The 18,575-nt window shown below is 44.6% G+C and overlaps 1 protein-coding gene across 12 annotated transcripts in view; it reads left to right on the top strand.

Annotated features, from left to right (window-relative positions):
* The window catches only part of MATN2 (matrilin 2), a 173,544-nt gene that overhangs the window by 88,786 nt on the left and 66,183 nt on the right, over positions 1-18,575 (top strand). For all 12 annotated transcript variants that reach the window (XM_078353486.1, XM_078353484.1, XM_035277629.3 and 9 more), the window contains exon 5: positions 9,745-9,867. In XM_078353486.1, the coding sequence (XP_078209612.1) occupies positions 9,745-9,867 (123 nt within the window). The remainder of the gene's footprint in view (positions 1-9,744; positions 9,868-18,575) is intronic.

Below are 18,575 nucleotides of genomic sequence, written 5' to 3'. Positions count from 1 at the left end.
TTTCTACAAAAGAAGGAATCTGGGGTGAGTAGAGCCCCATGGGAGAACTGAGCTGACTAAATGTGAGTGGAGAAATGCCAATCGTGAAGAAAATACATCAGCGGAACACGAGCTTGAACCTTGTACAGCTTTTCCTCCGCTTGGCTGTCTTTATGAGCACCCAGGCAAGTGGTTCTCAAAGTGTGATCCCCTCGGAAAACAACATCAGCTTTGTCCTGAACTTACTAGAAATGCAAGTTCCCAGGCTTACCCTAGATCCACTGAATCAGGACCTCTGGAACTGGGGCCCAGGAATGTGGGGTTTCCCAAGCCCTCCAGGGAATATTGGTGTAAGCTGCAGTTTAAGGATCACTGACTTAGATGTTTCAAACAAGATCTCTCTCTGGGGAGCGCCCACTCAAAAGGGGATTTATATTAACATAATGATGTGACAACAGTTTGGAAATTGAAAAGCACTCTACAAGAATATAACATTATTCTTGTTTGTTTATTATTTGTATCAACCTCATTCACTCAGATTGACCCATATTTTAAAACTTCATTTCAGAGATTCTCCCCTTCCTCCTTTTCCGTTCCCCAAGGAAAACCAAAATCTTGTTAGTGAATAGAATTGATTGAAAATATATTCAACTGCTGTGGGAAAGGAGGAGATGGGGCACAGCTGGAGTCTGCCTGAAAGGATAGTTTTTCTCAGTGACATTGGGTTTGTTTTGTTTCTTTCAATGTAGAAGCACGAGGCTGATGACTCATTCACCATTGGAAGTCTTTAAATCCAAACTGCAGTTGTCAAAATAAGATTAGTGCCTTCAGATATGATGAAAGAAAGGGCATGGTCTCGACAATGCAAGCTTGGGTTTTGCCTGCATTTATGGAGCCCCGACTCGTAGCAAGCTTTCCTGTGGGAATGGGCAGACCTCGTTTACCCAGTTGAGTTAAATAGCAGCCCTAATAACACATTTCTCCTCTCTTGCTGTGATAAACAATTTCTGATTTCTACATCTCGGGTTAAATAACAGCAAGAGCTATAAAAAGTGGAGGGTGTCTTCTAAAGGTATTAATTTACTTTAACTCCAAAGATGAGATTGAACTGTCATTGGTGTCAACAGCGTGCAGTGCAGCTTCTCTCAAATTCTGAAACGTCAGTAAAAACCCTTTGATTCAGCCCTGGATGATGGCCACAGCCTTCACCGCCTTGCTTGGTACTCCCTCTTTCCGGTGTAAGCAGATGAGTTTCCAAGTTCTCTGGACTAAGATACAGGCGCCAGGGTTTCTAAAGGAAGGCACTTAAATCTAGGGTGCATGGGAGCCTCTGAGGAAACTGTGGTGGGTTTGAGCACAGCTTTGGGGCTCTTGGCAGCAAATCTTCACTAATTAGTTTCACCTGGGAAGACTGAGTTATCCCCCTTAAAACTCTCCAGGCACTGAAAGAAGCAAGCACATTTTGCTGACTGTCAGATATGTGCTAATGGTTGGCCCTTGGCAAGACATAGCTCAAATTTAGCCAGGTCTTTTGTTTTGAAATTCAAAATTACCTACTTTGCTATATCACTTGAATTCAGCATAGAACTCACAAACCAAACTTAGCCAGAGATACTTTTTTTTAGAACGTTAGAATCTAATATTCATGTTTGTAGGTTTTTTTGATTTGTTGTTTTTTGAGACTGGGTCTACTCAGGAGGCTGAGGTGTGAGGATTGCTTGAGGTCAAGAAGTGGAGGTTGCAGTGAGCCTAGATTGCACCATTGCACTCTAGCCTAGGTGACAGAGCCAGACCTTGTCTCAAAAAAAAAAAAAATTAATTAAAAATAAATAAAAATATCTACTGTGAGACAGATCCTTTGTCCACCTACATTAATCTCACTCAACCCTGCAAATAAGATATTTAACCTCTTTACGATGACTGAATCTCTCAGGTCCCTTACTTGAAGTCATGCATGTCACTCAACTGGGGCCAAGTCTGGCTCCAAAGTCTATATTCTTTTCACCTGCCTGCTTCACCCCTCCCCTTTCTGAAGAGATATAACTGACATCCTGTCCTGTGGCTCCCTTCATCATTTTTCGTATCACCTCTTTCAGGTCCAAATAAAAATTTGGAGAAGGTCAAAATCATCTTTTCAGTTCATACTGTTAAAAATGGAAGCTCTGCTCTCTCACCACTCCCTTTCTTGCTTATAACATATCACATATTTTTACCTATTTGCTTTGTTTGCTATCATTCCCATCAATGGTCTTCTGCTAAATATGTAACAATCAGCTCTCCAGGAGACAAAAGCTCTGATTTGTAGTGTCTGCCAATTTCCATGGTGTAATTACTACCACTATGGACATTTCAAGCTACCAACTTGGCCTCTTTGAATGCAGATGTGGGAGGAGATGCTTGGCATCGTGTGAGTCAGTACAAGCTGCCTCTAGCACATGACTGATTCCCCCCACTGGACCATCAGCTCTATAAGGGTAGAGATTTTTGTTGTTGTTGTCCATTTACTCACTATTGTTTTCCCAGGACTCTGAACCATTTCGTGATTGAATAGATTTAATAAGTCAGTCATTCACAAATATTTTTAAAATATTTGTCAGCTGCTAGATATTTGAACTAGAGTGCTGAGCAAGACAAGCACCGTAGCTGCCCTATGTGACAGGGGAAATAGACATGAAATAATCAGTTGCAAATTAAGAATTAAATTATAATGGTGATGAGACGACAAAGGGAAACTCTGAGGGAGGACTTCACCCCTAGTGGCAGGTCAGAGTTTCCTGAGAAAGCAGACTTTCAGGTGAGTCCTAAAGAAGGTGAGGAAGAAGTTTGAGCATTCTAGGCAAAAGGAATGGCATGTGCAAAGGTCCCACGGCATGAAGAAGCTTGATTTGAAAATGGAGAGGGCAGTGTAAATGGTGCAGAGAAAATAAGAGGAGGCTTGAGATAAGACTGGAGAGGTGAAGGGGTGGGCCTTGTAACCCCCTTGGCCATCACATTAGAGTTTTTGGACTTCATCCTAGAAGAGTGATAAACCTTAAGGGTTTAAGCAGAGGAGAGGCAGGAGCAGATTACTCTGGCTACAGGAGAATGCTAGGCTGGGATAAGTACAGGGAGACCAGTTAAGAGGTTGCCATGGCTGCTCAGCCAAGAGCTGATGGTGGCTCCATGGTGGCAAGGGAGATGAAGATAAGTAAATCCAGGATTGACTGGATCTGAGGGGTGCAGGAGAGGGAGGAAGGCCATGACTTTCAAGTTTCTGTTGCCATCTTTGACCCTAGGGTAAAAGTTAGCTATTCTAAAAATTCATCTTTCTAAGGAGAAATTAAAGGATACTTCAGGATCATCCCCAGCTGTCCCATTTCTGCCCAGTGATATTTATTAATTGAGACAGTGCTCTAGGCTGGCCAGCAAGAGGGGATGCCAAGTCAAATCAATAGATAGCTACTAAGCATCGACTGTGTGAAGTGCATGGCATTATACAGGCACCATGAGGAACACCAAGACTTAGAGAGATGGCCCTGTCCTTCACAGACCTTACAAGAGTAGGTAAGAGAGATGAGTTAGGAACACCTGACAACCCTGTGTTTGCATCATATGAGCATGAGTTCATTCATCTGTTCAACAAGTATTTGCTGAGCAAGGACAATGTGCCAGGCACTGTGCTAGATGCCAGGATGCAGTGGATAGCAAGGCACACAGGTTCCCTGTCATGACAGCTTTTCTGGTGTCTGTAGCTGGGGGCTGACTCTGAGATGTCATTGTGCTCTTGATGCAGGACAAGTGAGCCCCAAAGTGGGGCTTAGCCCATGAGGGTTCTTGGCTTTATCCAGGAAAGAATTGAAAGCTGGGGTAGAAGAAAACAGCTTTATTGAAGAGAGAGTGTTACAGCCCTGGCAGTGTTATGCCTCCGTGACTGCACCTGCCGAGCAGGGCTATCCTTATAGGTAGAGAATAGGTAGTATAGCTCAGGGCAGTTTTACAGCCATATTTATACCCACATTTTTTTTTTCCTTTGCACGGCAGAGTCACCCAGGCTGGAGTGCAGTGGTGCAATCTCAGCTCACTGCAACCTCTGCCTCCAGGGTTCAAGTGATTCTCCTGCCCCAGCCTCTCAAGTAACTGGGATTACAGGCACCTGCTACCACACCTGGCTAATTTTATATTTTTTAGTAGAGATGGAGTTTCACCATGTTGGCCAGGTGGGTCTTGAAATCTTGACGTCATGTGATCCACCACCTTCCATCTCCCAAAGTGTTGGGATTATAGGTGTGATCCCAGTGGCCTATACCCACTTTTAATTGCATGCAGATTAAGGGGTGGTCTATGCAGACAGGAAAAGGGTGGTAACTCAGGTTATCAGGTCATTGACATGGAGAGGGTTGGTAACTCCTGGGTGTTGTCATGGCAATGGTAAACTGACATGTTACACTGGTGGGTGTGTCTTATGGAAAGCTGCTTCTGCCCCAGCCCTGTTTTAGCTAGTCCTCAATTTGGTTCCTTGTCCAAGCTCTGCCTCTGGAGTTGAGTCCTGCCTTCTACCTCAATCTGAGCCCTCTTCTAGTATGTGAATACCTCCTGCTGGGGATGAGGAGAGGCAGAGAGATTTGGAGAGTTTTGTTCCCATCTCAGTCATCTTCTGAGGACCCCACATCTGATGGAGGAGGGTATTATTAAGACTTTAGGACCATCCCTGTTGGGAGGCAGGGAATCTGGGCCTTTTTCATTGTTCATTCAGGAAATGAACTCTTTTTTTTTTTTGAGACGGAGTTTCGCTCTTGTTACCCAGGCTGGAGTGCAATGGCCCGATCTCGGCTCACCGCAACCTCCGCCTCCTGGGTTCAGGCAATTCTCCTGCCTCAGCCTCCCAAGTAGCTGGGATTACAGGCATGCGCCACTGTGCCCAGCTAATTTTTTGTATCTTTAGTAGAGACGGGGTTTCACCATGTTGACCAGGATGGTCTCGATCTCTTGACCTCGTGATCCACCCGGCTCGGCCTCCCAAAGTGCTGGGATTACAGGCGTGAGCCACCGCACCAGGCCTGGAAATGAACTCTTATGGAGACCAAATACACGTGCTAGGACACTGTGTTAGGCTCTGGGGAGACAAAACTGAGCCACTTATGATGGGGCAGACAGCCGTGATCAAGTCCTTCCAATACGATGGGATCAATGCCTAAATGCTTGAGTGGGGCCCTGTCTGTAGTGCTGTGGGGGCCCAGGGGAAGAAGCCTTAAGTCCAGCCAACTTGAAGGAGGCTTCCCAGAGGAGGTGACATTTGACAGGATTGTAAGCCATTCATGGGGGTCACCAGGTGGAGAAGGTGGAAAGGCTTTGCCGGGGCAGCGGGTAGCTCTGGACTCAGCACTTCTCATCCTTCAGTGAAATCCTCCTGGTCTCAGAGAGAAAAAGGGCTGTTTTTCAAAAGCATAAGGAATCATCCAAAAACATCTGTATTTGTTTCAAAAGGAAATGGCCACTGCCAGAAAAACAGCAAAGTTGTTTTGTCAGAACCCAGTCTGTATTTATTCCTTTGTCTTTGTTTAATTAGATTAATCCCTGAATGGTTTCCCTTGGGTCGGTACAAATCACTTGTAGCCATAAATCTCCAACATTTCTAAAAACAGAAAGGACAATCTGCATAAAGCCAGCTGGCAAGCTTGCTATTCGTGGGACAGTTGTGGAGTGCTAGCAGTAAGCTTGCATCTGCACGTAGGTGTTTGGGCTTCTTTTAGCCTCTTGGACAGGGTGGCAAGGGCAGCAGCCACTCAGATTTGTTTAAAAGAGGAAAGCTGAACCTTAGGGGCTCAGGCATTAAAGGGGGAGCCTGACTCCTGGATCTGGGCACCTTCCCCATGGAGGATTGTGGGGAGCTTTGTCTGTTAGGTTCAATGACATTCAGCCTGTCTACACACTCAGGCCACCTGGGGAGCTTTAACAAACACTACTACCCAAATCCCACCCCCGCCAGTCTAATTTAATTATGGTGGGAAGTACCTTGGCATCAAGATTTTCAAAGATCCCCTCTGCTTCTGTAGATGGGATCTTGCAGTTACGCACAGACTCTACTGTGGATATCCCAGCCTGCCCTGAAAGGAACAAGCATGTCCTTGCCTTTCTTTACCTACCCTGCACAGAGAAGCCTTTTGGAAAAAAAGATAGTTCTGTCGAGGTTCTGGTTCATTGCTTTGGAAATAGTACTTTCAAAAGGGTTCTTTTGACCAGGCATAGTGGTTCCTGGCTGTAATTCCAGCACTTTGGGAGACTGAGGCGGGCGGACCACCTGAGGTCAGGAGTTTGAGACCAGCCTGACCAACATGGAGAAACCCTGTCTGTACAGAATTAGCCAGGTGTGGTGGTGCATGCCTGTAATCCCAGCTACTTGGGAGGCTGAGGCAGGAGAATCGCTTGAATCCAGGAGGCAGAGGTTGTGGTAAATGGAGATCATACCATTGCACTCCAGCCTCGGCAACAAGAGTGAAACTTACTCTCAAAACAAAACAATATAGGTTGATTTTTTTTTCTTCCTTCATTATTATAAAAGTTCCTGTTAGAAATTTTGAGATCAGACAATTATAAATAAAAGAATGAAAATCACCTGTATTCCTGTCACTCCTTGGTAACCATAGTAGGCAGAGTTCCTGCCAGACCCCTGATAGGGGCAAGGCAGCATCTGCAGCAGAAATTGGGAGGACTCAGGTGGAGAAGCTGCTGCCACCCTCCCAGAGCTCATTCCAGCACGCTGGAGTGTCACCTCCCAGCCATCAGGACTTTGTGCAGGGATGCTGCCCATCCACTTAGGGAGCTTTGAGTCTAGTAAGAGAGACACAGTATGCTGGGCATGGTGGCTCATGCCTATAATCCCAGCACTTTGAGAGGTTGAGGCAGGCGGTTCACCTGAGGTCAGGAGTTCGAGACCAGCCTGGCCAACACGGAGAAACCCCGTCTCTACTAAAAATACAAAATTAGCTAGGCATGGTGGCACATGCCTATAATCCCAGCTACTTGGGAGGCTGAGGCGGGAAAATTGCTTGAACCCAGGAGGCAGAGGTTGCGGTGAGCCCAAGATTGTGCCATTGCACTCCAGCTTGGGCAACAAGAGCAAAACTCTGTCTCAAGGGAAAAAAAAAAGACACAATAAATCCATCACTCCATAAACACATACGTAGTTAACATTATGACTCATGCCAGGAGGATGACAGCTGATGGATGAGACCAAAAGTTTAAAGAATGATTAAAGGTCCTCATAGCAAGAGGTTAAATTTCTCATCATTCAGGCAACCCAAAGCTGCTTCAGCCCGGAACTCAGAAACCTACTGCTGTTCCCAGGAAAGCAATGCTTTTCATTGAATTTTGCTAGAGGTTCTTAAATTTCCCACACCTGAGAAGATCTGTGGCGCTTCCAGACTTACCTTCCAAAGCACAACTTGGGTAAATTGCTGCTCTCTCTTTTTAAGGTTTTTCTCTTGAGTGGTCCCCATTGCCCACTGATTGGAGTTCAGCCTACTCAGTCTGTGGGCCAAGGTCCCTCTGCCTCTGGTGTCAATGGTCTTTCCCATCCTCTCTTTTGCTACTTCTGGAATTTCCAGAGCAGAATTCAGCTGCCACGCCTCTCCTGCTTCCCTCTCTGTTTACTCATGTGTCCCAAGCCTGGAGCGCCGTTTCTCTTTCTCCATATCTACGAGCCTTTCCCAATCCCCGCTTGACTTGCAGTAATCTGTCCCAATTCTGAACTCCCATCATTTTCTTGGCAATTCTCTTAGGGATTTTTAATCATGTCCAACCTCACGTTAGTTATTTAGGTGGCATCTAACAGCCACTCTGGCCTTTCTGTTCCTCAAATGGGGTTGGTTTGTTCTACTTCACGACCTTTGTATTCACTGTTCTTTCAGCTGAAAATACTCTTCCTAAAGCTTCATGTTTCAAACCCCTAGTAGAATACAAGCTAAGTGACAGCAGAAACCCCTGGTCTGTTTTGTTCACCACAATATCCCCAATACCCGGGACATAGTAGATGCTCAACACCTATTTATTGAGTAAATGAAAGAATATTGTGAGATTCCGACATTTCTTAGATCTCTGGCCTAGCTTGTTTAGGTTTTCTCCTTTGATTACTCACTATGATTTTTGTATTAGCTGAAGTTTTCTTGTTTATGGCTGTTTTCCTTACATCTGAATCCATAGGAAATCTACATTGAACATTCTGGTTCAATTGGAAATCTAAGATATAAACATACTGGTGAGAGGTAAAAGAATTTGTGTCTATAAGGTTTTACCATCTGCTTTATTGATTTGGGAGTAAAAATACTTCTTTAGGATTTTAAAACCAGAATTTTTATTTGTAGAATCTTAGACCTAAATGTTTTTAAAATGTGATGATGTAAGTTTTAATGTTTAAAATTGTTTAATGTTAATGTTTAATAGAGATGCTGTATCAAATCAGCTTTTATGTTTTTAAAAATCCATTTGATATTTTGTATTTATCTAAAAGCAAAATAAACTATGAAACGCAAAGATCTAGAAGATAATATTAAAATGTAGCCATTGGATTCAGGAATTAATCAAACTCTCTAGGTAATTGAGTTTTTTTAAAATCATACCTGTTGTAGTGATAGCTTTTAACCAGAGAAAATTCTCTTTAATATATTCAATCCCTTTAATGCTCTCTGATGGTCTCCAGTTTTAATGGTAAAGACACTGGTACAGCTAGCTGTTTCGTGGTATCCGAGCTGTTCTCCTTGCTGGGAAATAGTGTCAGAGACTGAGTCAGTAATGGATGGAAGATGCCGTTAATCTTCTCATCCACCACTATATTCTTAGTTCTGTTGCAGTAGATACATACTGTAAGTCCATTCCTACATTGCATGTGAATAAACAGCCAGAGATTAGCACTTTGTGGACACGTAATAAATATTTGACCAAAATAAGACCACAAACAGGCATGTATCTATTTCTCCCTGGTAATATTTATCACCTCTACCTAGCCTCTTTTTGCTTCTCCATTTTCCTCGTTTGTTACTAGAATGAATAAATAGAGCATAAAGAGGGTTTCCAAAGAGCCTTGTCTCATTCTTCCTTATACCAGCAACAGAGTGAGACTCCATCTCAAGAAAAGAAATATTTAATGTGTGTCATAGAGGTGATGAGTAGTTCCAACTTTGAAAAATGTGTTTTTATATTTTTAATTATATTTATTTATTTTGAGATGGAGTCTCACTCTGTCACCTAGGCTGGAGTGCAATGGCATGATCTCGGCTCACTGCAACCTCTGCCTCCCAGGTTCAAGCAATTCTCCTGCCTCAGCCTCCTGAGTAGCAGCAACTACAGGCACACATGTCCAGCTGATTTTTGTGTTTTTAGCAGAGATGGGGTTTCACCATGTTGGCTAGCTGGTCTTGAACTCCCAACCTCAAGTGATCCACCTACCTCAGCCTCCCATAGTGCTGGGATTACAGGCATAAGCCATCATGCCTGGCTGAAAAATATATTTTTATATACATGCAGCAACTCAGCTGGAAAGAAAACTCACCAAAAGGTTAACAGTGGTTGCCTCTGGGTGGTAGGATTACAGATGTGGGGGATTACAGGTAGATTTTCTTTTATCTGTTTTTTATGTTTTCCAAACTTTCTACTATGATCACATATCAAATCTTACAATGTTTCTCAAACTTACTTTGGTGAGGGTTCTGGAGTTGCTTGTTGCATCGCCCTGTGCTGGGGGTGTTCTCAGGTGTGCCTGACACTGTGTTTAATGGCGTGACTTTGCCTCAGTCCAGGATCTGTGTGCCATGGAGGACCACAACTGTGAGCAGCTCTGTGTGAATGTGCCGGGCTCCTTCGTCTGCCAGTGCTACAGTGGCTACATCCTGGCTGAGGATGGGAAGAGGTGTGTGGGTGAGTACCACTCCAGCTAGGCTTGGGGGGGAAGGACAAGTTGAACATGGTGTGGAGAGGAAACCCACGCGTACCTCCCACATACTCATTTCCTCACCTTTGGGTTTCCACAAAGTGCTCAGTTGTTTGGTGTAGTTGTTAGGCAGAATTTGAACTTTAAAGGCTTCACTTATGGCTGAGGTCAGCGTTTTCTCATTCTGGGTCTCCAGTAAAAGGCACTCTTAGGATAATCCATGCAAATATAACTGCATGTTATTGCATCTCTTGAAAAAGACTGGGTGGATTTTCTTCAACTTTGGAGGGTATGTTTGGGATGGCCTGACTCACATGTAACTCGTGTGTTATACATAAAATTTACTTGGGTGGGTTACTGAGTGACACATCAAAGACACAGGCAGCCTTCCTCCCTAATGTCACCTATAGTTCAGTGAGAGGCCAAAGTGACCATCAGATGGCAAAACCCAGCTATATGAGCTCAGTGTGATCAGACAGCGTGGTCAGTGGAAACTAGCAGTATCCTCAAACACAAGCCCAGGAAATGAGGCTCAAGGGCAGTGCCCGATACTGCAGGCATCCCCAGCTTGTCTACAAAGCCCTTGCAACTTGTGTGGTCTCATTCCTCCTTATCCTAACAAACAGTGCCTGGTGGATAGTAGGTGTTTCCTAAACTGAACTGAATACTTATGAGGCAGAAAATCTGGAAGGAAAAGAACTTGACAGACATCAAAACTAGAATGTACATTTTTTTCCTAAATCCTGCATTTTGTCTTTTGTGTTCTATTGTTTTCAGGGGCCCTGTTTTATTTTGCTTCTCACAAACAAAGTATGCTATTTTTTTTGCACATAGAATTTGCATTTTCCGGCACACCTTCATTTTTAGCTAGGGATATGGAAAGTAAAAATAAAAATCAACAAAACAAAAATGTAGGTGGTAGCCTGCAATTGGCAGGTGAGTGATGGGAGTATCGTGGGTTTGTTTTTACGCACTGATAGGGAGGAAGGCAACTTCTGCCTCTGCCTCTCACCAGAGGCCCACAAACGCAGCTGGTCTCCTGGGCCTTGGGTTGTTTTTTTCTTAATCTGCTGGTGGTGGCCATGATAGAGTGGCAGATACCACGCTCACTACCACTAGCAAAAAGGAAGCCAACATGTATCACCCATGGTTATTTTGGCTTCATTAATTGTTATTATGCAGGTAATACCCATTCATAGAGAAATGTAAACAGATGAGAAAAATCACTATTAATAGATTATTGTGTTTTCTACCAGACTTTCTCCATATAAATATCGACTTTTTTTTTTTGGAGACAGAATCTTGTTCCGTCACCCAGGCTGGAGGGCAGTGTCATGATGTCAGCTCACTGCAACCTCCACCTCCTGAGTTCAATCAATTCCCCTGCCTCAGCCTCCTGACTAGCTGGGATTACAGGTGACCACCACTGCAAATTTGTGTATTTGTGTAGAGTCGGGGTTTCACCATCTTGGCCAGGCTGGTCTCGAACTCCTGACCTCCTGATCCACCCGTCTCAGCCTCCTAAAGTGTTGGGATTACAGGTGTGAGCCACTGCACTGGCCAAATATCTACTTTAAAATATTTTGTTGACCAGGCACAGTGGCTAATGCCTGTAATCCCAGCACTTTGGGAGGCCAAGGTAGGCAGATCACTTGAGGCCAGGAATTTGAGACTACCATGGCCAATATGGCAAAACCCCTTCTCTACTAAAAATACAAAAATTAACTGGGTGTGGTGGCATGTGCCTATAGTCTCAGCTACTTGGGAGGGTGAGGCAGGAGAATCACTTGAACCCGGGAGGTAGAGGTTGCAGTGAGCTGAGATTGTGCCACTGCACTCCAGCCTGGGCGACAGAGCAAGACTCCATCTCAAAAAACAAAAAAACATTTTGTAAAGATTTAACAAAATGAGGTCACATTATCTATTTTATTTTTTAACCTGCTTTTCCCCTTTACTATTTGTTAAATAGGTAGAAACTTTGGGTGCTATTGGGTCAGGAGGAAATCAGGCCGTTGGGAGTTAAGCCAGTGGGGGAGCTTCAGGAAACAGGATGAGGGTGACTGGTTGATTAGGACAAGGAAAGGGACAGTAGAAACAGGGCTCACATTGGTCACAGGGAGTAGATGGGGCAGGAAGCCCGCCTTGGCCCGTGGGAAACTGGAGGCCACTGAGGAACCCAGTTCTCTAAGTGTTTCCAAATAATTACCTGCTAGTCCATGTGTGGTAGAGAACCTTTGTATCTCTGAGAATTTTGCTGTAACTTTTGGAATCTGGCATTTATTGAAGAGCTACAAGCATGAGAGGGTAGATGCTGTCATTGCCAGAAAGCTTTGGTGTGCTGTTTATTGGAGATAGGCATTGCTCTTGCTGCTGCTTGATTGTGAATAAGAATGCATTTGCGCAGAGGCGATCCGATCTGAAGAGTGGGAAAATGGGAGAGACTGTGCATCCCAGTGCAACCCAGGTCTCCTCTGCCAGATGATCCTAGCATCACCAGCCTCACCACCTTTTCCCCAGTGCTTGTTACAGCGGTTCACCAAGCACCCAATCTGTTAGAGGCTCAAGTGAGATATGAAGCAGCCAGGGACCTTTGTTGCCAGTAGCCTTTCTTAGGGACTCCAAACGAATTCCCACAAACGTAGTTACTGCTTGATAGGGCTATGGTGAGTGCAAAGCAAATGATAGAGAAAATAGAGGCCACAGAAGGTCAGAGAGAGATACCGTAATGGCTAAGCTGGAAGATCTGGTGTGGAAGGAAGCGTAGCAATTGGATAAATGTCCAAGGCAGGGGGAGATATGAAGGGCAGTGACTGTGGAGGTGACAATGCTTTTCAAGCATGGGGGCTGAGTCTGGCCTGGGAGGGGCAGAGCCAGCTCCTGGAAGCTGGTAGGTCAGAGGGAGACTTACAGTGAGAAGGCCAAACTGAAAGCTAACCAGGCGGCCTAACCTGAGGGCCGGAAGGGGGCTTATCAGAGATGGAGACTCCAGGTACCAGGCTTAGAGCAGGAGGTTTAGAGGAGAGAAGAGGCTGGTGAGGACTCTGGACATACTCCATTAGTAGCTGATCTGGGGTGGCCTGTGGGTAGATGGGCAGGGGACATTAAGAACAGAGTGATCATACCTCCCAAGTAATACAGGACAATCCCAGTTTATGCCCTGTTGGTCCAATTTTTTTTTTCTCTTTTCTGAGACAGATTCTTGCTCTTTTGCCCAGGCTGTGACCACAGCTCTGCAGCCTCAACCTCCTGGGCTCAAGCAATACTCCCACCTCAGCCTTCTGTGTAGCTGGGACCATGGCTGTGCACCACTGTGCCAAGCTAATTTATCTTTTGTAGGGATAGGGTCTACCTACATTGTCTAGGCTGGTCTCAAGCTCCTGGACTCAAGTGATCCTCCTGCCTTGGCATCCCAAAGTGTTGGGATTACACGTGTGAGCCACCTCGCTTGACGCCATTTCTTTTTATTTTTAGACAGGGTCTCACCCTGTCATCCAGGCTGGAGTGCAGTGGCGCCACCTCGGCTCACTGCAACCTCCGCCCCCAGGCTCATGAGATCCTCCCATCTCAGACTCCCAAGTAGCTGGGACCACAGGTGCACACCACACGCCTGGCTAATTTTTTTGTATTTTTGGTAGAGATGGGGTCTCACCATGTTCCCCAGGCTGGTCTTAAACTGAGCTCAAGCAATCCACCTGCCTCAGCCTCCTAACGTGCGGGGATTACAGGCATAAGCCACTGTGCCCGGCCACATCTTTTCACTTTGAAAGGGGTTCCAGTTTGGATGATAAATTACACAGTCACCCTAGTTAGGGCTGTCCAGATTGACTTAAACAAACTGTTAGGTTCAGCAGAGAATTCCTGTAGGCATGAAGTAGGAGGTGGAGTTGAAGACAACAGAAGGAACCAGATTGTTCAGGGCTTTGAAAATCAGATGTAGAGCCTGGATTTTATCTCTGAAAAAGAGCCACTGGAGGGTTCATATTTGAGTGACAGATGCAAAGCTTCATTTTAGGAAACTTACCCTCATGGGGAACTGCAGGTTGTGTCCCGGGAGAAGAATGGCAAGAAGTGGGAAGACCAGGTAGGAGACTGTGGCAGTTACCAGGTGAGAGGGGACAGGAGCCAGCCGGGATTTGAGGTGTGACTGTAGGAAAGGAGAGGAAGACAGTCGAGAATGAAAGGGGGTGCTATACATAAAAGGAACAAGGAAAAGTCAGAAGTGACTAGGCCAGGTATTGTGGCTCGTGTCTGTAATCCCAACACTTTGGGAGGCCAAGGTAGGAGGACTGCTTGAGCCCAGGAGTTCAAGACCAACTTAGGCAACATGGTGAGACCCCATCTCTATCAAAAAATTAAAAAATTAGCTGGGCATGGCCGAATAGTATGGCTCATACCTGTAATCCCAGCCCTCTGGGAGGCTGAGGCAGGCAGATCACCAGAGGTCAGGAGTTTGTGACCAGCCTGGCCAACCTGATGAAACCCCATCTCTACTAAAAACAAATACGATATTAGTTGGGCATGGTGGTGGTCACCTGTAGTCTCAGATCCTCCACAGGCTGATGCAGGAGAATTGCTTGAACCCAGGAGGCAGAAGTTGCAGTGAGCCGAGATTGCACCATTGTACTCCAGCCTGAGCAATGAGAGCAAAACTCCATCTCAAAAGAAAAAAAAAAAAATAGCTGGGCATGTTGGTACATTCCTGTGGTTCCAGCTACTTGGCAAGCAGAGGTGGGTCAGTATTAATGTCACGCTCCGGCATGGCCAAAGGCACCAGGGCTTACAGAAAACCATGAACTTGAGTCACTGATTCACCTCTGCAAACATTTCAGAACTCTGCCAAGGGCTCTGCTAGGCTTGACGGACACAAAGGTGGCCAGGAGGCCATTGATAATGGCAAAGCGGGGGAACAGTAAAGGGCAGATTTCAAGAGGCAGGGAGGGGGTGATGAGAGAGTATGGGAAGCAGGTTCAAACTATTTATTTAAATAAATTTGGTAAAAGTTAAGCATGTCCAGCTGATTGCAGGGCAGGCAAGTCCCCAAGTGAACCTTAGCCTATCTGGGTTCTTGGCTTTGCCCCGGAAAGAGGTGGAAGAAGACAGCCTTATTGAAGAGGCAGCGTTACAGCTCTGGCCATGTTGCAGCTCTGTGACTGCTCCTGCAGAGCAGGGCGACCCTGTAGGCAGAGAATAGCAGCTTAGGGCAGTTTTACAGTCATATTTATACCCAGTTTCAATTGCATGCAGATAAGGGGAGGTTTATGCAGAAATTTCTAGGGAAAGGGTAGTAATCATTGGGTCATTGCCATGGAAAGGAGTGGTAACGCCCAGGTGTTGCCATAGCAACAGCAAATTGACATGGCATACTGGTGGACCTGTCTGATTGAAGACTGCTTTCACCCCAGCCCTGTTTTAGCTAGTCCCCAGTCTGGTCTGATATCTCAGCCTTGCCTCTGGAGTCAAGTGCTGCCTCCTACCTCACAGCTACTAGTGAATTGATGCAGTGAGTTTTCATTTTTAACCCTTTCATGGTTCTAGTACTTCTTTTGTTACCAAAACATTAGGAGTTCAGTCAAGGTCCTGCTGCTTGTTGCATAGAAAGCCAATCACTGAGACAAGTATTGCCAGGAACGAAGGCTTCAATCAGGTGCTATAGCCAAGAAGATGGGAGATCAGTCTCAAATCCATCTCCCTGTCTGACTAAAATTAGGGGTTTAGGCTGGATGTGGTAGCTTATGCATGTAATTTTAGCATTTTTAGAGGCCAAGGTGGGAGGGTTGCTTGAGAGGAGTTTGAGACCAGCCTGGACAATGTGGTGAGACTCTTGTCTCTACAAAAAATAAAAAGAATTGGCTGGGCACCGTGGCTCTCACCTGTAATCCCAGCATTTTGGGAGGCTGAGGTGGGCAGATCACAAGGTCAGGAGTTCAAGACCATCCTGGTCAACATGGTGAAAACCTGTCTTACTAAAATCCAAAAAATTAGCCATGCGTGGTGGTGGGTGCCTTTAGTCCCAGCTACTTGGGAGGCTGAGTCAAGAGAATCACTTGTACCTGGGAGATGGAGGTTATAGTGAGGTGAGATCACACCACTGCACTCCAGCCTGGCAAAAGAGCGAGACTCTGTCTTAAAAAAAAAAATCATCTGAGTATGGTGGTGCACACCTGTAGTCCCAGCTACTCGGGAGGCTGGCCAGGAAGACTGCTTGAGTCTAGGAGGTTGGGGCTTCAGTGAGCCATCATTGCACCACTGGATTCCAGCCTGGGTGACCGAGTGAGACCCAGCCTCAAAATAAAATAAAATAAAAATTAGGGGCTTATATAGCAGGGAATAAATGGATAAATGTAACAATGTGGGGGAAAACAGGAATTAGGGAGGAGTATGGAAGAGGAGTTGTTCAACAGGCAGCAGGTGGTTGGTTAGGCAATCATAAATGGTGAGGGGTCTGGCATGTCGTTGCCCAGATGCGGGGATCTGGTAAGTTTCAGCTCCTTTATACTGCCTAGAAGGCCTGATGGTTTGTTTCTTAAGAAAGGTTCTCAGATAAAACAAATGTAATTTTCTCAAGTTTCAAGACTGGAAAGGTAAATTTCTATGTTTATTCAAAATAAACCATAAACATCATTTCTATGGGACAATTGGGCTGGTTTCACTTTGACTCATCCCTGAATTACTATGTGACCTGCATGAAAAGTCAGTTCTTAGTCATGGACTCAGCATTTTGTATAGATTTCCACACATTTGAGTAAGTGGAACGTTCAATTCCAGCACCAGAATTCCAACTCCCTAACTCATTTCACCATTGACAGTCCTGAATTTATTTTCATATTCAATGGTAGATTGCTGACTAAGAACCTCCTTTGCTTTAGCGGAGTCCCTGAATTTGTAATTCATCAGCTGCCACTGAAGTCATGCCATCCAAAACTATTTTTCAAAGGCCATTAATATAGATCTCTGAACATGAATTTTCTGCTGTACTTGCTCACCTGGTGTTTACAAACTGCCTTTTATTTTGGTGTGACTTTGGTCCTGCTCGCATCTTTTCTACCCAGGCAGACTGTAAACCCTTGAGGGCAGAACCACTTGTACTTTTCATCTTTCACAGAATGGACTTGAAATACATTTTTCCTGAAGGACTGACTGAAGTTGATCGCAATCTCATGCATTCATATTTTGTGAAAAATATTTTCCCCATTGACTGATTTTTAAGTTATAAAGTCATTCTTGCTTATTAAAAAAAAAAATATATCAGTCCGGGCAGGGTGGCTCAAGCCTGTAATCCCAGCACTTTGGGAGGCCAAGGTGGGCAGATCTCCTGAGCTCGAGAGTTTGAGACCAGCCTGGTCAACTCTACAAAGAAATAAGAAAAATTAGCTGGGGGTGGTGGTACACACCTATAGTCCCAGCTATTCAGGAGGCTGAAATGGGAGAATTGCTTGATCCCAAAGCTAAGCCATGTTTGTACCACTGCACTCCAGCATTGGCAAGGAGAGTGAGATGGTACCTGAAAAAGAAAAAGAAAAAGAAGTTAGAATACAGATGTGTATAAAGTCAAAATCTGAACATCACTTCTCCCCAGTTTTACTTCCTAGAGGTGATCACTGCAAACACCATGGCTTGTCCTTCCTGTGTTTCTTCTAAAACATCTTATATATGGCATTTGCTTGTCATTACCATCCAGGGTTTAGTACAATGCCTTTTACTAATTGGTAATATTAATATAGTAATTGCTGAATAAGTGGTTGTGGAATAAATGAATGTCATTTAGATATCTAAAGTCTCAAATTCGACCTTATCTAATTAGAGATGGCAGTGTAAAAAATATACAAACTACATTTATTGAATGTTATTATGTCTGAGGATCTGTTTGAGATATTTGATCTATATTGCAACAACCTATGAGATAGGTACATTATCCACATTTTATAAGTCTCTCAACTGCTTTATGTTTCAGTTACTTTCATAAATTGAGGGTAAACTACCTGCCTCAGATGTTTTTGTGAGGGTTAAATGAGTTAATATGCATAAAGCATGTAGAACAGTGCTATATAAGTGTTTGTTAATATTATTACTATCTAATAGCTGGGCAACCTATAAACAGTTGAATATTAATTTATATATGAATTTTGTCTTCTTATGAACACTTAAATCTACAAGTATATTGAAAGTATGGTACGTTTAAAAACTCATATTGAAGTCCATGAATACCCAGAATGATGGTGGGTGGGACACAGCATGGGATTTTGCTTTTGGATGGCACAAACGGGAGCCACCACACCCCACCACACTTCCTCTTCTTATAAGGATACCAGGCATTAGATTAAGGCCACCCTAACAACCGTGTTTTAACTCAGTCTCCTCTTTAAAGCTCCCATCTCCAAATATAATCACATTCCGAGGTATTAGGGATTAGCGCTTCAACATGTGATTTTGGGGGCAAGGGGATACAATTCAGCCCTTAACACTCCTCCGTTGTTATCAATATCAACAAGAAATTTCTCCTGATTGGGCATGGTGGCTCATACCTGTAATCCCAGCATGTTTGGAAGCCAAGATGGTGAATTGCTTCAGTCTAGGAGTTCGAGACTGCTTGAGCAACATGGCCAAACCCTGTCTCTACTGAAAATATATAAAGAAATTAGCCAGGCCTGGTGGCTCGTGCATGTGGTACCAGCTACCTGGGAGGCTGAGGTGGGAG

Source organism: Callithrix jacchus, chromosome 16, assembly GCF_049354715.1.
Source record: "Callithrix jacchus isolate 240 chromosome 16, calJac240_pri, whole genome shotgun sequence".
NCBI classification, from domain to species: domain Eukaryota; kingdom Metazoa; phylum Chordata; class Mammalia; order Primates; family Cebidae; genus Callithrix; species Callithrix jacchus.
This window is presented reverse-complemented; position numbering and strand designations above follow the sequence as displayed.